The 15,508-nt window shown below is 36.1% G+C and overlaps 1 protein-coding gene across 4 annotated transcripts in view; it reads right to left on the bottom strand.

Moving 5' to 3' along the window:
* Positions 1 to 15,508, bottom strand: part of BBX (bobby sox homolog (Drosophila)) — a 282,596-nt gene that overhangs the window by 69,674 nt on the left and 197,414 nt on the right. For all 4 annotated transcript variants that reach the window (XM_011995361.1, XM_011995374.1, XM_011995367.1 and 1 more), the window contains 2 exons: positions 12,960 to 13,027; positions 1,247 to 1,327 (listed from right to left, as the gene is read on the bottom strand). In XM_011995361.1, coding sequence (XP_011850751.1) covers positions 1,247 to 1,327; positions 12,960 to 13,027 — 149 coding nt within the window. The remainder of the gene's footprint in view (positions 1 to 1,246; positions 1,328 to 12,959; positions 13,028 to 15,508) is intronic.

Raw genomic sequence — 15,508 nt, 5'->3', positions numbered from 1 at the left:
GGATCTCTCTGGATCTTAGAAATGCTGTTAAAAGCCACAAAAGTGTACACATGCTAACACATCCAAAATTTCCTGTGAAATTTTAGAGGTTTCATTAGATCTTTAAAGGTTCAAGGATCATCTCTTAAGCCATTCTGCTTTCAAAGTTGGGACCAATCTTATACGCTTATAACTGCTTCTGAAAAAAAAGAGTGCAGGCTGAGCGTGGTGACTCATGCCCTGTAATCCAGTACTCTGACAGGCTGAAGCGGGAAGATCGCCTGAGATCAGTAATTCAAGAACAGCCTAGGCAACATAGCGAGACCCTGTTTAAAAAAACAAAAAAAAAATTAGCTGGGCATGGTGGCATGCGCCTGCAGTCCTAGTCATCAGGAGGCTGAGACGAGAGGATCCCTTGAGCCCAGGAGTTCCAGGTTACAGTGAGCTACGATCATGCCACTGCACTCTAGCCTGGACGACAGAGTGAGACTCTGACTCTAGAAAAAAATAAAAAATAAAAAATGTTCCCCCTGTACAAAACTGTAAAACAGTTGGGCAAACACCAGGAAGGATGACAGTGGCGAAGAAAGTATGGTCGAAGACAATTCAAATGATCAAGGAAAGACCATGTGGCTTAAAGTTTAAGAAAAAAATTTATCAATGAGGGCTCATACTGAGTTCTAGAGTAAATTAAGATATTCTGAGCAGTCTTAAACTCTAGACTTGATATCAAGGATAATGTGCTTTTATACACCATCTCTTTGAACCAGTGTCAAGAGACCTACTGAGCTGAATAAGTCTGACAAAAGAAGACTTTGAAAACTGCCAACCTCATGCTAAAGTTTCAATTAAGATAAAGGTGTACTAAAAAAAAAAAGAAAAAGAAATGCATAGATTAGTTGCATAGCCAATAACCATGAGCTGATTCTGTCTTCTGTTTTATCAAATAAACAATCAATAAATTACTAAATTCTAATAGCAATTCAATATATTCTTAACCTTACTATCCATGAGTAAAAATTAGTAATGAGGTTGATAATGTTTAGTATGACTTTAAACGATAAGCTTCTACAAATGCATAAATGTAGTTATTTCTTAATTAAGAACTCTAGAGACCCAAAATACCTTTTCCAAAATTGGATTCTATTTTCCCACTTATGGTTGAGCTGAGCAAAGTTCTTCATTGCTTTCAGTTACTGTTATCAGCCCCAATTTAAGCCCACTTTACAATTTCCTCGTTAGTTAAGTATCAATTGTAATATATTACCTCGGCAAACTGAAACAATGGTGACTTCTGACGTAATTCAGGAGATTCTGAAACATCAGGCCTGCATGTGCCAGAGGATACCTGAAACAAAGAAAGATACCATATTTTCTTTTGTACTATTTACTGTGTTAGGTAAACATTTAATGCTCTATCTTCATTTCTGATCTTTATTATCAACAACAGTTACAGAAACATCACTTTTTAATCAAGTCTTTTTCTCAGGATATACATTTCCTCTTTTATCTCAATGCTAACATTGACCCACTTTTGCATTTAGGTGAGAATTGCTTTGGTAGTCAACTGTTATTCAAAAGTCATAGGAGGCTCAGAATGTTAGAGAGGGAAGGATTTCATTATTCCTCTGATCTAAACCCCTCACTTTTCAAAGATGAAGAAAGTGACACCTCCCCTCCCAATGCTAAAAAATCCCCTTAGTCTTTATTGAAACACTGATCACCACAAGATGTAAATATTTATTTACTGTACTTCCTCTCCCAGGGGCTTTATTTAATGCATTATCTCCAACACTGCCTGGGTACAACGTAGATACTCAACAAGTATTTGTGGAGAGAACTAATGAAAGCTGACAATAGTTCTCTTAATCCCAATTCAGTGTGATTCCTGCCCACTTTCCTGAATAATGAAGTTAGAGAGTCTAGGGGGAAAAATCATCTTTCACATTAAAGAAAAAAATGAAAGTTACAAATACTTTTTAATAACTTGTTTTCTGATTACAAAATAATCCAAGTTCACTGTTAAAAATCTGAAAAAAAAAAAATTCCACCAAAATGAAGAAAAATCACCTACAATGTTACCTCCCAAAGATAAGCACTGTTAATACTCTTATATATTCTTCCAGTTGTGCATGTAGGTAATTTTTAAACGAAAATAGAACATTCTACTGCAGTTATGGAATGTTCTTTTTTTAAAAAAACTTTAATATTAATTTTTCTGCATCACTAAGTCTTCTCCAGTGTAATTTTAATAGCTGCATGTGATTATATTTGATGGGTAAATCCTATGGAAAGAGCCACTAGTCACCCAGATCATGCTCCTAAAAACAGTTTCTCACTGACCCTCTTAAGACACTGAGGATGTGTTTCTCTAACAATGTCACAGGCCACGGGGCAGGAGCAAACATTTGAAATTTTAATTGTCACCTTTGGATTTTAAAGAGTAATGGTCACCTTCTCCCAGAGAGAAGCACATTAGTGAAGGTGCAGAAGCTTTAATTAATTTGCCACCTGTGGTCTGGCTGCAAAGCCTGACCCTCTTATTGTCACTGACTATTTGATATGCTGTGCCAAATGTCCCACCAAGGAGACACAAAATGAACTAAAAAGAAGGCCAACAAATCCTGAAATTTATAGCCACAAAAAACTGGGAACTCCTTTATTGGAAGAATACCTGAACAAAATATATCTTTATAATTTAGAAGTATTTTTAAAAAATCAACTTCTCTGCTTTATCAAAAAATCTATGTGTTTGACTCCTAGATTATTTGGTAAATAATCAAAACTTTATTTACATTCAAGCTTAGGACTTTTTGAAAATTATAAAATGTCTTCATAAAGCTTTAATAAAATAGGTGTGCATAAGACAGAAATCTATAGAAGATATTTGGAATTAAATGTATTATTATTTAGAGTAGCTACACTGCATAAAGTCTATATAACATATATGCTTATTTCAGATCCCACAATGCACAAGAAATAGTGACCACTTAGGAGGAGGTAAACTGCCCTATGGCTTAGAGTTCATATTAACAGCATGAAGAAAATTCAACTTTCTTTTAACTGTCATTTATAGATTATTTGGCCACAACAACACATCAATTCAGAAAGTTGAAAAGTTCATTAATACCCTTTGCAAATCTTTAGGATGGATGGTCTCATATAAAACTTCCTATTTGAACACATAATTATGAAGGCATCTATAATCCTGCACATGGTTTGTCAATTTTAGCATGCAATCAAATAAGTCTACACGTTTGTGCTTATCATGCTCCTGACAAAGAGGGGATGCACAATGAATATCTGTTGATTAACTTAATTCTCTCCCTATGTATGTGAATAGGAAGAATCTCACATACATAGTGACCAGGCCAGGAGTACAACAAATGCTATTCAATGGCTAAAATAACAGTAATAGAATCACTAATGCTGTGGATTTTACTCTAGTGGACCACGTCCTCTCTCAAAACCTAGTTACTCTTACTTTAAAGCATTACAGATTTTGCATACATCTTCAGTGTAGTATAGTGGAAACAGCACAAAATTAGGAGCCAGGAGAATTGGGTTAGTACTAAGCTATGTAGTTAGCCGACTTGGTTAGCTGACCCTCTAGTTCACAAAAGAATAGAGACAACGTATCAGAAGGGGCCAAGAGGGCAGACAAAGAAAAGAAAAAAGAAGCGGGCTGGGAAAGAAAGAAACAATGTCAGCAGCAGGATAAGAAAAGAAGAGGACAGAAAAGCTGTAAAGAACAGATACAAATGTTTCATAAAGCACTGGAGTCTGTCTAAAACAAACTGAATAGGGAAATAGCCCCCAAAGTTCTCTAGAAGGCATCAGCTCAATGCAATAATTATTTGCAACCGTAATTCTAAGTTGTCAAGGTAAGAAAAACTGTAAAACACATCACTTATTAAGAAGGCAGAAATCCGTGTGACACAGGTTAGACATATTTCTTCTGGGGATCTAAAATCTCAAAACATAAAAACAGTTCAATGACATGGCAAATATAAACATGAAGAATTCATTATTGAGTACCTGATAAGCAAGGCATCCCATAAAATGTATATATCTGTGCATACACTGATCTACACATGCATTTGATAAAGAAATAAGAAATTCTATCTATATAAAAGGGAGAGAATACTTCCCACAAAAGGCTCCCATTTGAGCAATGTCATTATTCAGAAGGTTCCAGAGGTTGTGAAATGTTTAAAATATTGAGCTATATCATCTTGATGTCTGCATTTAAAGTACTTCATTTATTTTTATTAGGTGGGGCACACTTTTTATAGATAAACATCAATTTTGTAATATCTATTCCTATGCTAGAGCCAGTTTACTTTCTAAATACAAAATAAATGGCCAAAGACATTTGTTCATTAATTAAGAGGAAAGAAAAAATATTAAATAAGTAGTGGTTAAATAAGGGAGAAAAAAACCCAAGAAGCTGTTTCTAGAAATAATCTCTGAAATAATCGGTAAAGCCACTAGGTGTTGCTATACGCCCAAAAACGAAAATAGCTAAAGGGATTTTTGTTAAGTACATACTCATTTGATTTACCCAAATTCAATCCTCTCCTTGATTTAGCTATAATTCTCAATAACCATGGAAGGGGAGTGATTAGTATAATTAAGAATTTCAATAATGTAGTATTTTTTTCACAGGAGCAATTCATATAGTGAAATTGAATACATAAAAATGTGAACTGGCCTCCTGATACAAAACAAGATCAAGTCAGTTACATGCACTGTGAGTAGTTTGGAAAGCTAGGTTGTTATCATAAGCCTGTCCTTACTTTGCAAGACACAAGACCACAACCATGCGCTGCTGGCATGAACACATAGTCAACAAAAGGGGTATTGCACTGGTAGTATCTGAGCCATACATTCCTACCCTTGCTAATTCAAACATTTATTGATTACTCACTCATTCAACAAATACTTAATAGATACCTATGACATGCCAGCCACAAAGACTGCTACTTTCAAGAAGCTTATATTCTACTTGTATCTAGTAGGTGTTAGGGAATAAAACGATGACCAAAGGAAATGTGCCTAACTAACCCTTAGTTGCTTGCAACTCATGTGCAGGGGACAGCAACATAATATACAAAAATGTAAGTGCATAATGGTGGAATATGACAAGGTCTACAGGAGGATGGAGAAGCAGCCTTCATTCTGCGTGGGAACAGCTGGAAGGAAGATAGGTAACGTCTAAGACATACCTTAGGAAAACCAGGAGTTCTCTCACAAGTGTAGAAACGATGCGGTAACAGGAGGTGGAAAAGTATGAAGGCAAGAACCCTGTGTGTTTGAGAAAGTGACTTTCTCAGTGTGGCTGAAGAATACATGCATCGGAGTATAGTGGGAGAATCTGAATTCTACATGAAGAAGTTTGAAAATTGGACTGGAGGCAATGAGGAGCCAGCTGAGGTTTTCAGTCAGAGAGATGTGTAGTCAGGTAATTCTGTCAGTGGAGTGCAGGGTGATGCTGGCTGGGGGTGACTGGAGGCAGGAGGCTAACTGGAAGATTAAGGAAATAAGCCAGCTGAGATGTGAGACCCCAACTGAATCAAAGATGGTAACTGCCAGGCTTCAGTAACTGTCTGGCAAGAAGTCAGAGCTGAGGGAAAGGGGTCAGAAATACAATGCCTGTGTTTCCAAGGTAAGTTAAAAAGGAAATTTGAGAGATGGAAAGAGGTCTGGATGGAGGCAGTGGGTGTCTTTTATGAGAAGAGATGGTTTTGGGGTAGACGATTCCGTCTGAGAGTTAAAGGAGAAGCTGGTTACCAGCGCACTGCACTCGGCTACCTGATGCCAGTGGTGCGCCACATCTGAGGAGAGTCCCTGGCCGCCATGGCGGGCATAACCGAACAGCAGCACAGAGCTGAGCACTCCCACAAGCAGAACACATGTCGAGTCATCTGGCTAAATGCAAGAACACATCCTTGGTTTTCCTCAGGGCACTGGGGCTGCTGGAGTATGGATTTTACCCCATGAGTCAAGTTCTCCTAACACTATAATCTGTGTGGCTGAGCACTAGTATGAAAGTCCAGAACAGACTCCAGGCCAGTTGTAAAAAGAACTGCAGTAGCAATTGAGATAACTCAGATCACCTGCCTCAGTTTCCTCATTTGATAGAGTAGATACAATGCCACTCTGCCTACTTGCCTTCTTCACAGGAAACTGTGAGAATAACATGCAACAGTGTACATCACTGTGCTCTCCAACAACCACCTAACTGACAATAACCACACCTCTCTTGTGAAGAATGCCTCCTTTCTCTTCCTGCTCTCCACCCCTCTCTTTTGAGCCCAGCTCTCTTTCTGCCCACCTTCCACACTACCTTTGCCTTCATCTCTGAGAGCCCAAGGAGGATACTCAGTGTCATCAATGCAGCCTAGGGACTTATGGAGGATATGTGATTGTAAATCAAGCTGGGTAGAAGGACCCAATTCTCTGGGCTTGAGCCCCACTGTGGACAGATGGTAGAGGCTGGGCTCTTTGGCTGGATGGGCAGGTCCAGCCAAAATGGGCAGTGAAGAGTGACATAAAGGGGGAGCCACCCAAGAAAAGAGAAAGCTCAGAGAGCTCATTTCCTTTTCAGGGTAGAATTTAAATAAAGTAAGCTATAAAACTTTGGGAAGGGAATAAAAGTTTTGATGAGGTTCAGGTAGGACATTGGGGCAAGGAGTTTGGAATTCAATAGATTAAAGTATTCTGGAATAGTCCAATACAGTAGCCTAAAGGAGGCACATATCTAATTAATTCAAACACACCAACAAGCAGAAACATAAATTGCCTCATTTCATTGACGTTAGAAATTAGAATAAAGAAAGTGAAAAGTTTCCATTTTATTTAAATCTGTATTTGTTTGAAATTGTTAAAAACTCAGCATTTAAGATGTGGACATAATCATTCCTTTATTCAACAAATATTGGTAAAAATCAACTTTTCTCTGTCTCAGATTTTGCCTATCTCATCATTTAATGAAAAACGATGTGGCTTTAAATCCTAGTATTATGAATTTCTCATTCTATGACCTTTGAGAAGTTATTTCACCTCTCTGACTTAGTTTCCTCATTTATAAAATGGGTAAAATAATAAACCAGCCTCATAGGGTTCTTGAGAGAATGAGTTACTCAATGTCAACTGTAAACACAATGCCTGGCCCCAGAAAGCACTCACAAAATGCCCCTGCTCTGGCAGCGATGAGCTTCAGTAAGGGTGCAGCACAGGTCAGCACACAGGAGAAGTGGCCAGAGCTAAGGTTGGACGGGCAGAGGCGGAATCATCAAGGCCCCTGTGTGCTGCAAGAAGACTGAAGCTAGTTCTCCCGGGTTGGAATCCCAGTTCTGCCACTTTGTAGCTTCACCATCATGGGCTGTTACTTTACCCTTCTCTGCCTGTTTCCTCACCTAATGGTAAATATTTACTTATAAGGTAAATAAGACTTAACTCACAGAATTGTTACAAGGATAAGTTACTCTTACGTAATACACTTAAGAATTGAGCCTTGGAAAAAATGTTCAATACATGTTAGTTGTGATATAATAACAACTATTCTCCAGGCAAGTGGGTAGACCTACTGCAGTTTAAATCTTGTCATTGTTTTTGATCCCAACTTTCTTAGTCTTCCAGTGACAATACTTACATATAATACAATATGAAATTTTTTTAAATATAAGACATTATACAGTTTATAATAAACTCTAAAACTAAATATAATCAGTGTTTTAAGGTATGAAACTAACAATATGGGATATGAGAGATTAGAATAAGGAGGGAATTGAATTGGCTCAAGCAATCATAATCATGAAGGACTTCCTAGTGGAGGTGACAGATTGATATTACAAACTTACAAGGCAAAATATATTTATTACAGGTTCAGTATCCCCTAATCCAAAAATCTGAAATGCTCAAAAAAATCTGAAACCTTCTGAGTGCTAACATAATGCTAAAGGAAATGCTCACTACAGCATTTCAGATTTCATGTTTTTTGGATTTAGGATGCCCAAAAGGTGAGGATCATACAAATATTCCCCCCAAAAAACCCTCCAAAAACTGTAACTCTGAAGTACTTCTGGTCCCAAGAGTTTTGAATAAGCAATATTTAACCTGTATTTTTGGATTTTAAGAAATTTTGATATATAAGCTTTAAACATTTTAAAATGGGCAGATCATGGTGAACAAATGAAAATCAATGTGATTTCCTTTTAAGCTAGAAGTATCATGTGAAGAATTTGCTATATCTAAAAACTTGAACCTTAAGACAGTATCAGCTTCGTGCTGTCTGGTTTGTTCCCTGACGTGCCTTATACATAGAAGGCATTCAATAAACACTTGTCATGTAATTAAATGTAAGAAAAGATGGCACACAGTTCGGCACTGTTCAATTCTCAGAGAACATGACCTTTACAGTCCTTTTATGGAGGTATGCCATCATCTATTAGCATCTTCTCCACTAACCTGACACTAACTCAGCTACTCTGCTGACTTTGGACTTCCTATACTGATTTCTCCCAGATATTAAAAAACTGTCTCCTTCTTGAGCACCTGGTGATAAAGACAGTAAATTACAACTGTAATTTCTGCTAAGTTTTCAATAGACAAGGAACTCTCTCTCTCTGTGTGTTTGTTTGTGTGTGTGTGTGTGTGTGTGTGTGTGAATGTATGCTGGTAAAGCATATTACAGCCTGTGGGAGAAATGTCTGATATAATTTAAACTTGCAAGTTGAATATGAAATGCCTAGAATAACTTAACTAATGGCAATAATATTATATACCTGTAAGAATTATTTGCAGGAGAGTTAAAAGTGCCTTACAGGTTTTATTTAATTAATCTTCACTGTAGCCTTGAGATTTGAAGGCAATCAGATATTATTATTAGCTCCACTTCACGGGATGGAAGGCAAAGAAAAAAGTGGCTTGATCACTACTTTACTGTCATTATCTGTTGGCTCCAACAAAACAGGCATTCTAAAAGCACAGACCCAAAGTCTAAGGTACTTCTCATATATTTGAAAGTTTGGCTTCAAACAGTCATTCAACTACATAGATATTGATACCTTCGAAGCTTTTCATCAGCTCTAATTAATCTGCCTAACTTATATTCTACTTTTCTCCAACCACCCTCCCCTTCTGTTCTAGCCAAGATGAATTTATGTTGCTCACTTAGGTCTGATACTGGATGTCATCCTTTCTGAGATTAATCCAAACTGTTGTATACATGATATGGTGAATAACTGCCCCTTCCACAATCTGAATTATATCACTCCCTGCCTTGTTTTTTAAAATTTAATTTAGCTTTCCATTTTTATTAAAGTAACTAACAAATATAACAGATTTCTAGTCCTGGAGATTACTTCTAGAAATTCTAGATCAAGTACTGACAATTTATTGTATTTTCATCTTTAGATAACTCTCTGGTATGAAACACAAGGGCTTAATTCTCTGCCTTCTCATTAGTTCTTCCCTGAGTTTGATGTGAACATGATTACTTTTATTTGTTCTGCATTTTTATTTGTTTCTTTAAAGTTAAACAAAAAAAAAAAAAAAAAAAAAGGAGACATTCATTTAAACTTCTGGGCATTCTATTGAATAGACAGGCTCTCATCTCTGCTGCAGCTCCCTGTCAGCCTATTTTTGTCTGGCACTTACATTTTACGGATTAAACAACTACATTTGATTTCTGATTTAAATAATTTGTTGTAATCTCATATTCACTGGACACACTCCTTTCCATTTCCTTCATTATTATGGGGTTATTTACTAATGAGACGTCTATGCTTCTATTTTAAAAGGTCTCGGTAGTGACATGCTTAGTCTGCTATTTTGAGCCAGGAGTCACTCCTTTATGTCTTTCTTGCTCAGTGTATCGATTTTGCTTCCTCAATCAATAAATTCTCTAACAACCAACATTGTTTTAAATAATTTATCCCAAAAATTTATGTATTTCAATGTACTCTGGGTATAAAAAAAAGGCCGATTATGTGAAAGTAAAAGAAACAAAACAAACTATCAAAATGCATCTATTTGCTTCATCACAGACCCAGTTACCACAATGAGACTATAGAATCACGCTAGGCTTAGTAACAGCGGCACATAAAAAACGTTGAAATAATAATGCAAAAAATCTATTATGGTAGATTAAGAATTGATCAGGAGACAGAAAGAAAGAGAATACACAACATTTTGTTTGTTGTTATTTGCCCGTTGATATCTCAAGAAATTATAATTTCTCTCTAAAACTCTAAGTGCATTTCAGGCAGATCTAGGAAGCAGTATAGGCTTTTAATCTGGGACTTTATTATTTCAGTTACAGTAAGCCTCTCTACCTTCTAGAGATGCTTTTTTTTTTTTTTTAAAGAAATCTATTCCTTATGTTAAGATTTTCATATTTAAAAAATAGTCTTTTGAGGACTTTTTCTATATGGTTAGGTCTCAGGTCAATGAACAAAAGAAAACCTTCTCTGTTTAAGAATAATATTTGAGAATAAGGGTTCTGTCATGGCATTTTTAAAAGCAATTATGATTAGACCATTTTTTGGTGGCAGAATTTTTGTAAAATGTCACTTTGGTCTTACCTCACAGTACCAACAGGCTTCACAGTAATTTTTCTAAATGTCAGAAATATGAAATTTCTGTATTTCTCTTATCTCATTATCCTGCTAGTCTTCTTAGGGAAACATAAGTACATATTTATTACATTTGTCTCATGTTCATCTGCCTATGTATATAAGCCCTTAAAGTTCTATGATCATGTCTACATATCTGGAATAAGACTTCACATAGAAATTCGGGTGCTAATGCAGTCTACTGAGAGCTGTAAAGTAAATTCTCAAACTACCTATATTTAGAGACAGCATTATTTTATACAACTTTCACTGTTTAAATATCTCAAGATTATTTTCAATAATGACCTAAATATCTCTGAGATGGGAAATACTGAATATGAAGAAAGAGTTGTGTTCTTTGAAGTGGTTCTTAAAGACCTAACTGCTACCACCTTCTTCCTTAGCATAGATTCTCTTCTCCCATTATGGTTCCCTTCTTTCAATCGTTTAGCTTTCTTTGATTCTTTAGCTTGAGAATTCTCAAAACATTTCTACTTCAGAGATAAAAAGGTCCACCACTGTGTTGAGTTGCATGTGTCAAAACTCTGCCTTCTTAAGGAGTAGGAGAACGTCTCATTGAAAAGAGCCCAAAAGGCAAACTTTAAGCAAAAAGGGGAAAAAGAAACCATGCTTTTCTTTGACTAGCATCCATGAGTTCTACAGATGTTGATTTGTTTACATTTGTACTTGAAGTTTAAAAAGAACATTAAATAGATGTTGGGAATGAAACACTACGATAATTCTAATAGTTAAGAAAGATGATGCTGGCTTTTACAATTCAATGCATGCTTGGAAATCATATTGAGTCAGACGTGTTGAAAGGTCAAGTGCATATTATTACTCCAACATTCACCTTTGGAACATGCTTGGGATACTCTACACCTAAATGACAGTTTGATTTGTTAAGAGGTAGCAGCAATGTGTTAGAAAGTGAAACGATGCCTGACAATGCTATTATGTTAGAAACTACAAACATGATGAATAATGAGTATGCAAAGGCACAAAGTGACATGTATGCTTTTCCAGCTGAAGATTAGCAGAAAGTAAATAACTACCAGTGTATTTTTGCACACATTTGTACATTTCTTGCTGCACTGAAGTGAACAGAATCAAAAAAATTCTGTTAAATTGAATATATAGTCAACAATTTTGGATCCCACATGTAAACTATAAAAAACAAAAACCTTTTATAATGTAAGTAGGTTATTATCTAATTATATTTCTACAAAAACCACTATTTAATAGCCTTCAAGTATAATAAGCATGACACAATCACAACTAAAAAAAAAAGTAAAAAATATGACCCAAAATAAAATTGAGTCATTGTTATTTGGCCCTAAACAACAATTCTGGTTGGGGATTGAAAAATTTCCATCTCAAAAACCTGCGTGTGGTAAAATAACATGACCTGTAGGGCAATTCAGTTGGCCTCTGTTAAACGTCTCTGGGAAATAGGGGAATTCTACAAATGCAGACTGTGCATGGTTAACTGCCACTATCTGCCCATCAAAATCATACCTAAAAATGTTTAGCCAAAGCAGTCCAATAACTAGATCATGAAACCAAGTTCATGAAAGCCTAGGTCCTTTTTCCGTTTTAAAGATTACAACAGGCTAAGCACGGTGGCTCATATTTGTGATCCCAGAACCGTGGGAGGCTAAGACGCTTGAGCCCTAAAGTTCGAGACCAGCCTGAGCAACATGGCAAAACCCTGTCTCTCCACAAAATACAAAAATTAGCTGGACTTCGGGGTACATGCCTGTAGTCCAAATCACCCAAAGGCTGAGGTGAGAGAATCACCTGAGCCTGGGAAGTCGTGATCATGCCACTGCACTCCAGCCTGGGCAACAGAGTGAGACCCTGTCTCAAGTGGGGAAGGGAAAGAAGAATAAAACAATCCTGAAATGCCATGTTTCCTAATTTTCAAAACAGCTGTTTGGAATTATTCAGGTACCAGAGAGACTGACAGTTGCATATTTTTAGCTATTATCTTCCCACTAGCATGTGAACATCACCAAAGCAGAGAATGTTTCGAATAAATGAATTATAGCACCCAACTGACATAACCACGATACAGTCATGGCAAACACCAGTGATCTATATATTGCATTACTACAACCTTACATGTAGGTTCAGAAAACCTCAACACCTGACTTGTGTTTATATCCTCATGGCCTTATTTACACCACTTATCTTACACTCAACACACAAAATACACAGAAAGATCTTAAAGAGAAAGATTATAAAGTTTGTTCATGAGCTATAAACAGTGAAAATGCAGAATGAACAACGTAAACAGACTGTAACTGTGTTCCCAACCCGAAACATGAGCACAGTGGAGATGGAAAAGGACTGGCTTACCTCTGGTGTGCCAAGAGCATGTTCTCCAGCTAACAGCAGCATACTCAGGCCTCCCATTTGAGTAGGATCTAAATAAGTCAAAAACAAATCATCAACTTATAAGCATAAAGTACATACAATCCACAGAGTCAAAAAGAATACTCATAAAGACTAGCAATTAGAAATCCAGCACAACCACATATAACTTTTTATAAAAAAACTTTTAAAAACTCTTTATGCAACAATAACCTGGCATATATGTGTCTAGTGCTCATACTTTGAGAGCCTCTTGAATACCACTCTTGTCTCACCATTCCAACAGCACTTTCTTCAATACCACTGCTGTTTGTAACATTAATTTATCTTCTAATGTAATGTTTCTTTCCTTACTGATTGGGGAGTTAAGATAAGATTTTTAAACAAAAGAGTGTTATTCTCAAATTGTTAATTCTGCCATGTGAAATCAGGACTAATTTTAAAATAATAGGCTATCAGATAACTAGAGAACAGAGAGAAGTTCTCCAATCAGGCCTGTAAAATCTGGTAGGTTTTATTCAAATAACCTTTCTTTAAAGTTTTAAAAATAAATTTACACTAACTGATGTGTTTTTGACATTTTAAATCTTAGGGGTAGTCAAACACATGCCCAAAATGCCTTCAAGGTATAAAATTAATGCTTTTTATGTTATCAAAGTTCTTTGTTTTCACTATTTCAAGAATCAATATAAACAGAGAAAATAAAAACAGCAAAGTGGTAGATCTATAACCCAGGCTGTATCTAAACAAAGAAAGCAGACTTGGGAATAATGGCTCATGCCTGTAATCCCAGCACTTTGGGAGGCCAAGGCAGGAGGATCTCTTAAAGCCAGGAGTTTGAGGCTACAGTGAGCTAAGATCGCACCACTGCACTCCAGGCCTGGGTGACAGAGTGGGACCCTGTCTCTAAAAAATTAAATGAACAAATAGAAAATAAATAAAAACAAAGAAGTTATCAAATAAAAGGCACCTGTGTCCTGTAAGTCTGTCCTGAATTAAAATTCAGAAGTGTAATGAAAGAACATATGTCAAAATGCCTAACTCGGTGTCTCTCCTCGTGCATATAAGGCCCTTAATCAATGTATATTTAATTTTAGGAATCTACAATTGAAAATGAGGATCAGTCATAATGTTGCACAAAGAAATTTAGTTGTTTCTTTTCTTTCTTGGGTTAAAGATAGGTCCTTAAGTACATCTTTGTATACAACCTGTCTTAGGAACTCATAAAACAACTGTGACTACATGTTATAAATAGTTTTTTAAAAAATTGCAAAAAAACTTCTGAGGTAGTAAAAAAAAAGGGTAGGGGTTGGGGGAAGAGGTTATTAGAGGAAAAACTATGTTACCAAAAGATCAGGGGGTCAAAAAATAGCTCAGCATTGCAAGGCAGCCACATAGGAAGACACACACAGAGAAAACGCAGACAAACAGTAGCTGATTTGATGAAACAAGGCTCTCTGGCGTTGTTTTAAGACTCCAACTTTAACTAAACGTTAAGTTTAAGAACTACTGCGGCTGCAGAAATAGATACTTAAATCTACTTAAAAATTAAGAGGGGGAAATGAATTTGCTAGAAAATAAAAGTTTAGTTTGGTTCTTTAAAAGAGAAATACTTTTGCAGCTGTCATCCTAGAGATCAGGAGGATTGGATGATAGCTTTCTAAAGATAAAAATGTGTTAGTTCAAATTACAAAGTAAAATAGGAACATGATTATGTGATAATTTATATACCAATGTGACTTTGCAATAAGTTTGCTATATAGATACCAAAACATAGGCCAAGAAATTACCAACATCCTTTATATTAATTCACACTTACATAATGTTATTTAGAACTATCAAAAACATATTTACATACATAGGATGCTTTCTTTAGTGCAATTCAATGAAAGGGCTTGCACTAAATTACAATATACACAGCTTTCCCTTCTTGGAAATCATACATTTGGTAATATGGGGTTATTGAGAATTGCAAAATGTCATGTGACAAGGACTACTGGGCAAACAAAACAAAAGAGATTCCATATTGAGGAAAACAATCTGGCATTTAGAAGCCCTCTATTGTCTCTTAGATTCACATGCCTAAGCACCAGGTTTTAATTAAAGACAATCAGTTCACTTTCATCTTGTTGAAAACGAATATACCTGGAAATATCAGATCAATGTTATCCGCTATATGCAAGCCTATCAAGAGTTCTGAACATGGATTTGCAACATATAACCCAAGCCATTATATAATGAGATAAAGGCAAGGAAGGTGTTATCCTTCTTTCCTGTACTTTCTTTTGAGAACACATATCTTAAATACTGATCTGTAAAGATCCTGTTTGAAGTCTGGGTTCGACTTTCAATTTGCAGGTAAAAGGCAGATTAATAAAGTATCAGAAACGGTGCTACAAAAAAGATATCTTTCATAGCTTTCTGCAGTTCACCCACAATTGTTACATGGTTTGTGAAGAGCAGATGTATGCAAAAAAAAAAAAAAAAAAATCCCAAAGAACAACACCAACAAACTACATACCCTGATCTAGATT

The sequence above is a fragment of the Mandrillus leucophaeus genome, unplaced genomic scaffold, assembly GCF_000951045.1.
Source record: "Mandrillus leucophaeus isolate KB7577 unplaced genomic scaffold, Mleu.le_1.0 Scaffold113, whole genome shotgun sequence".
Taxonomy (NCBI): Eukaryota; Metazoa; Chordata; class Mammalia; order Primates; family Cercopithecidae; genus Mandrillus; species Mandrillus leucophaeus.
Note: the sequence above shows the minus strand (reverse complement) of the source record. Positions and strands in the feature narration are given on the sequence as shown.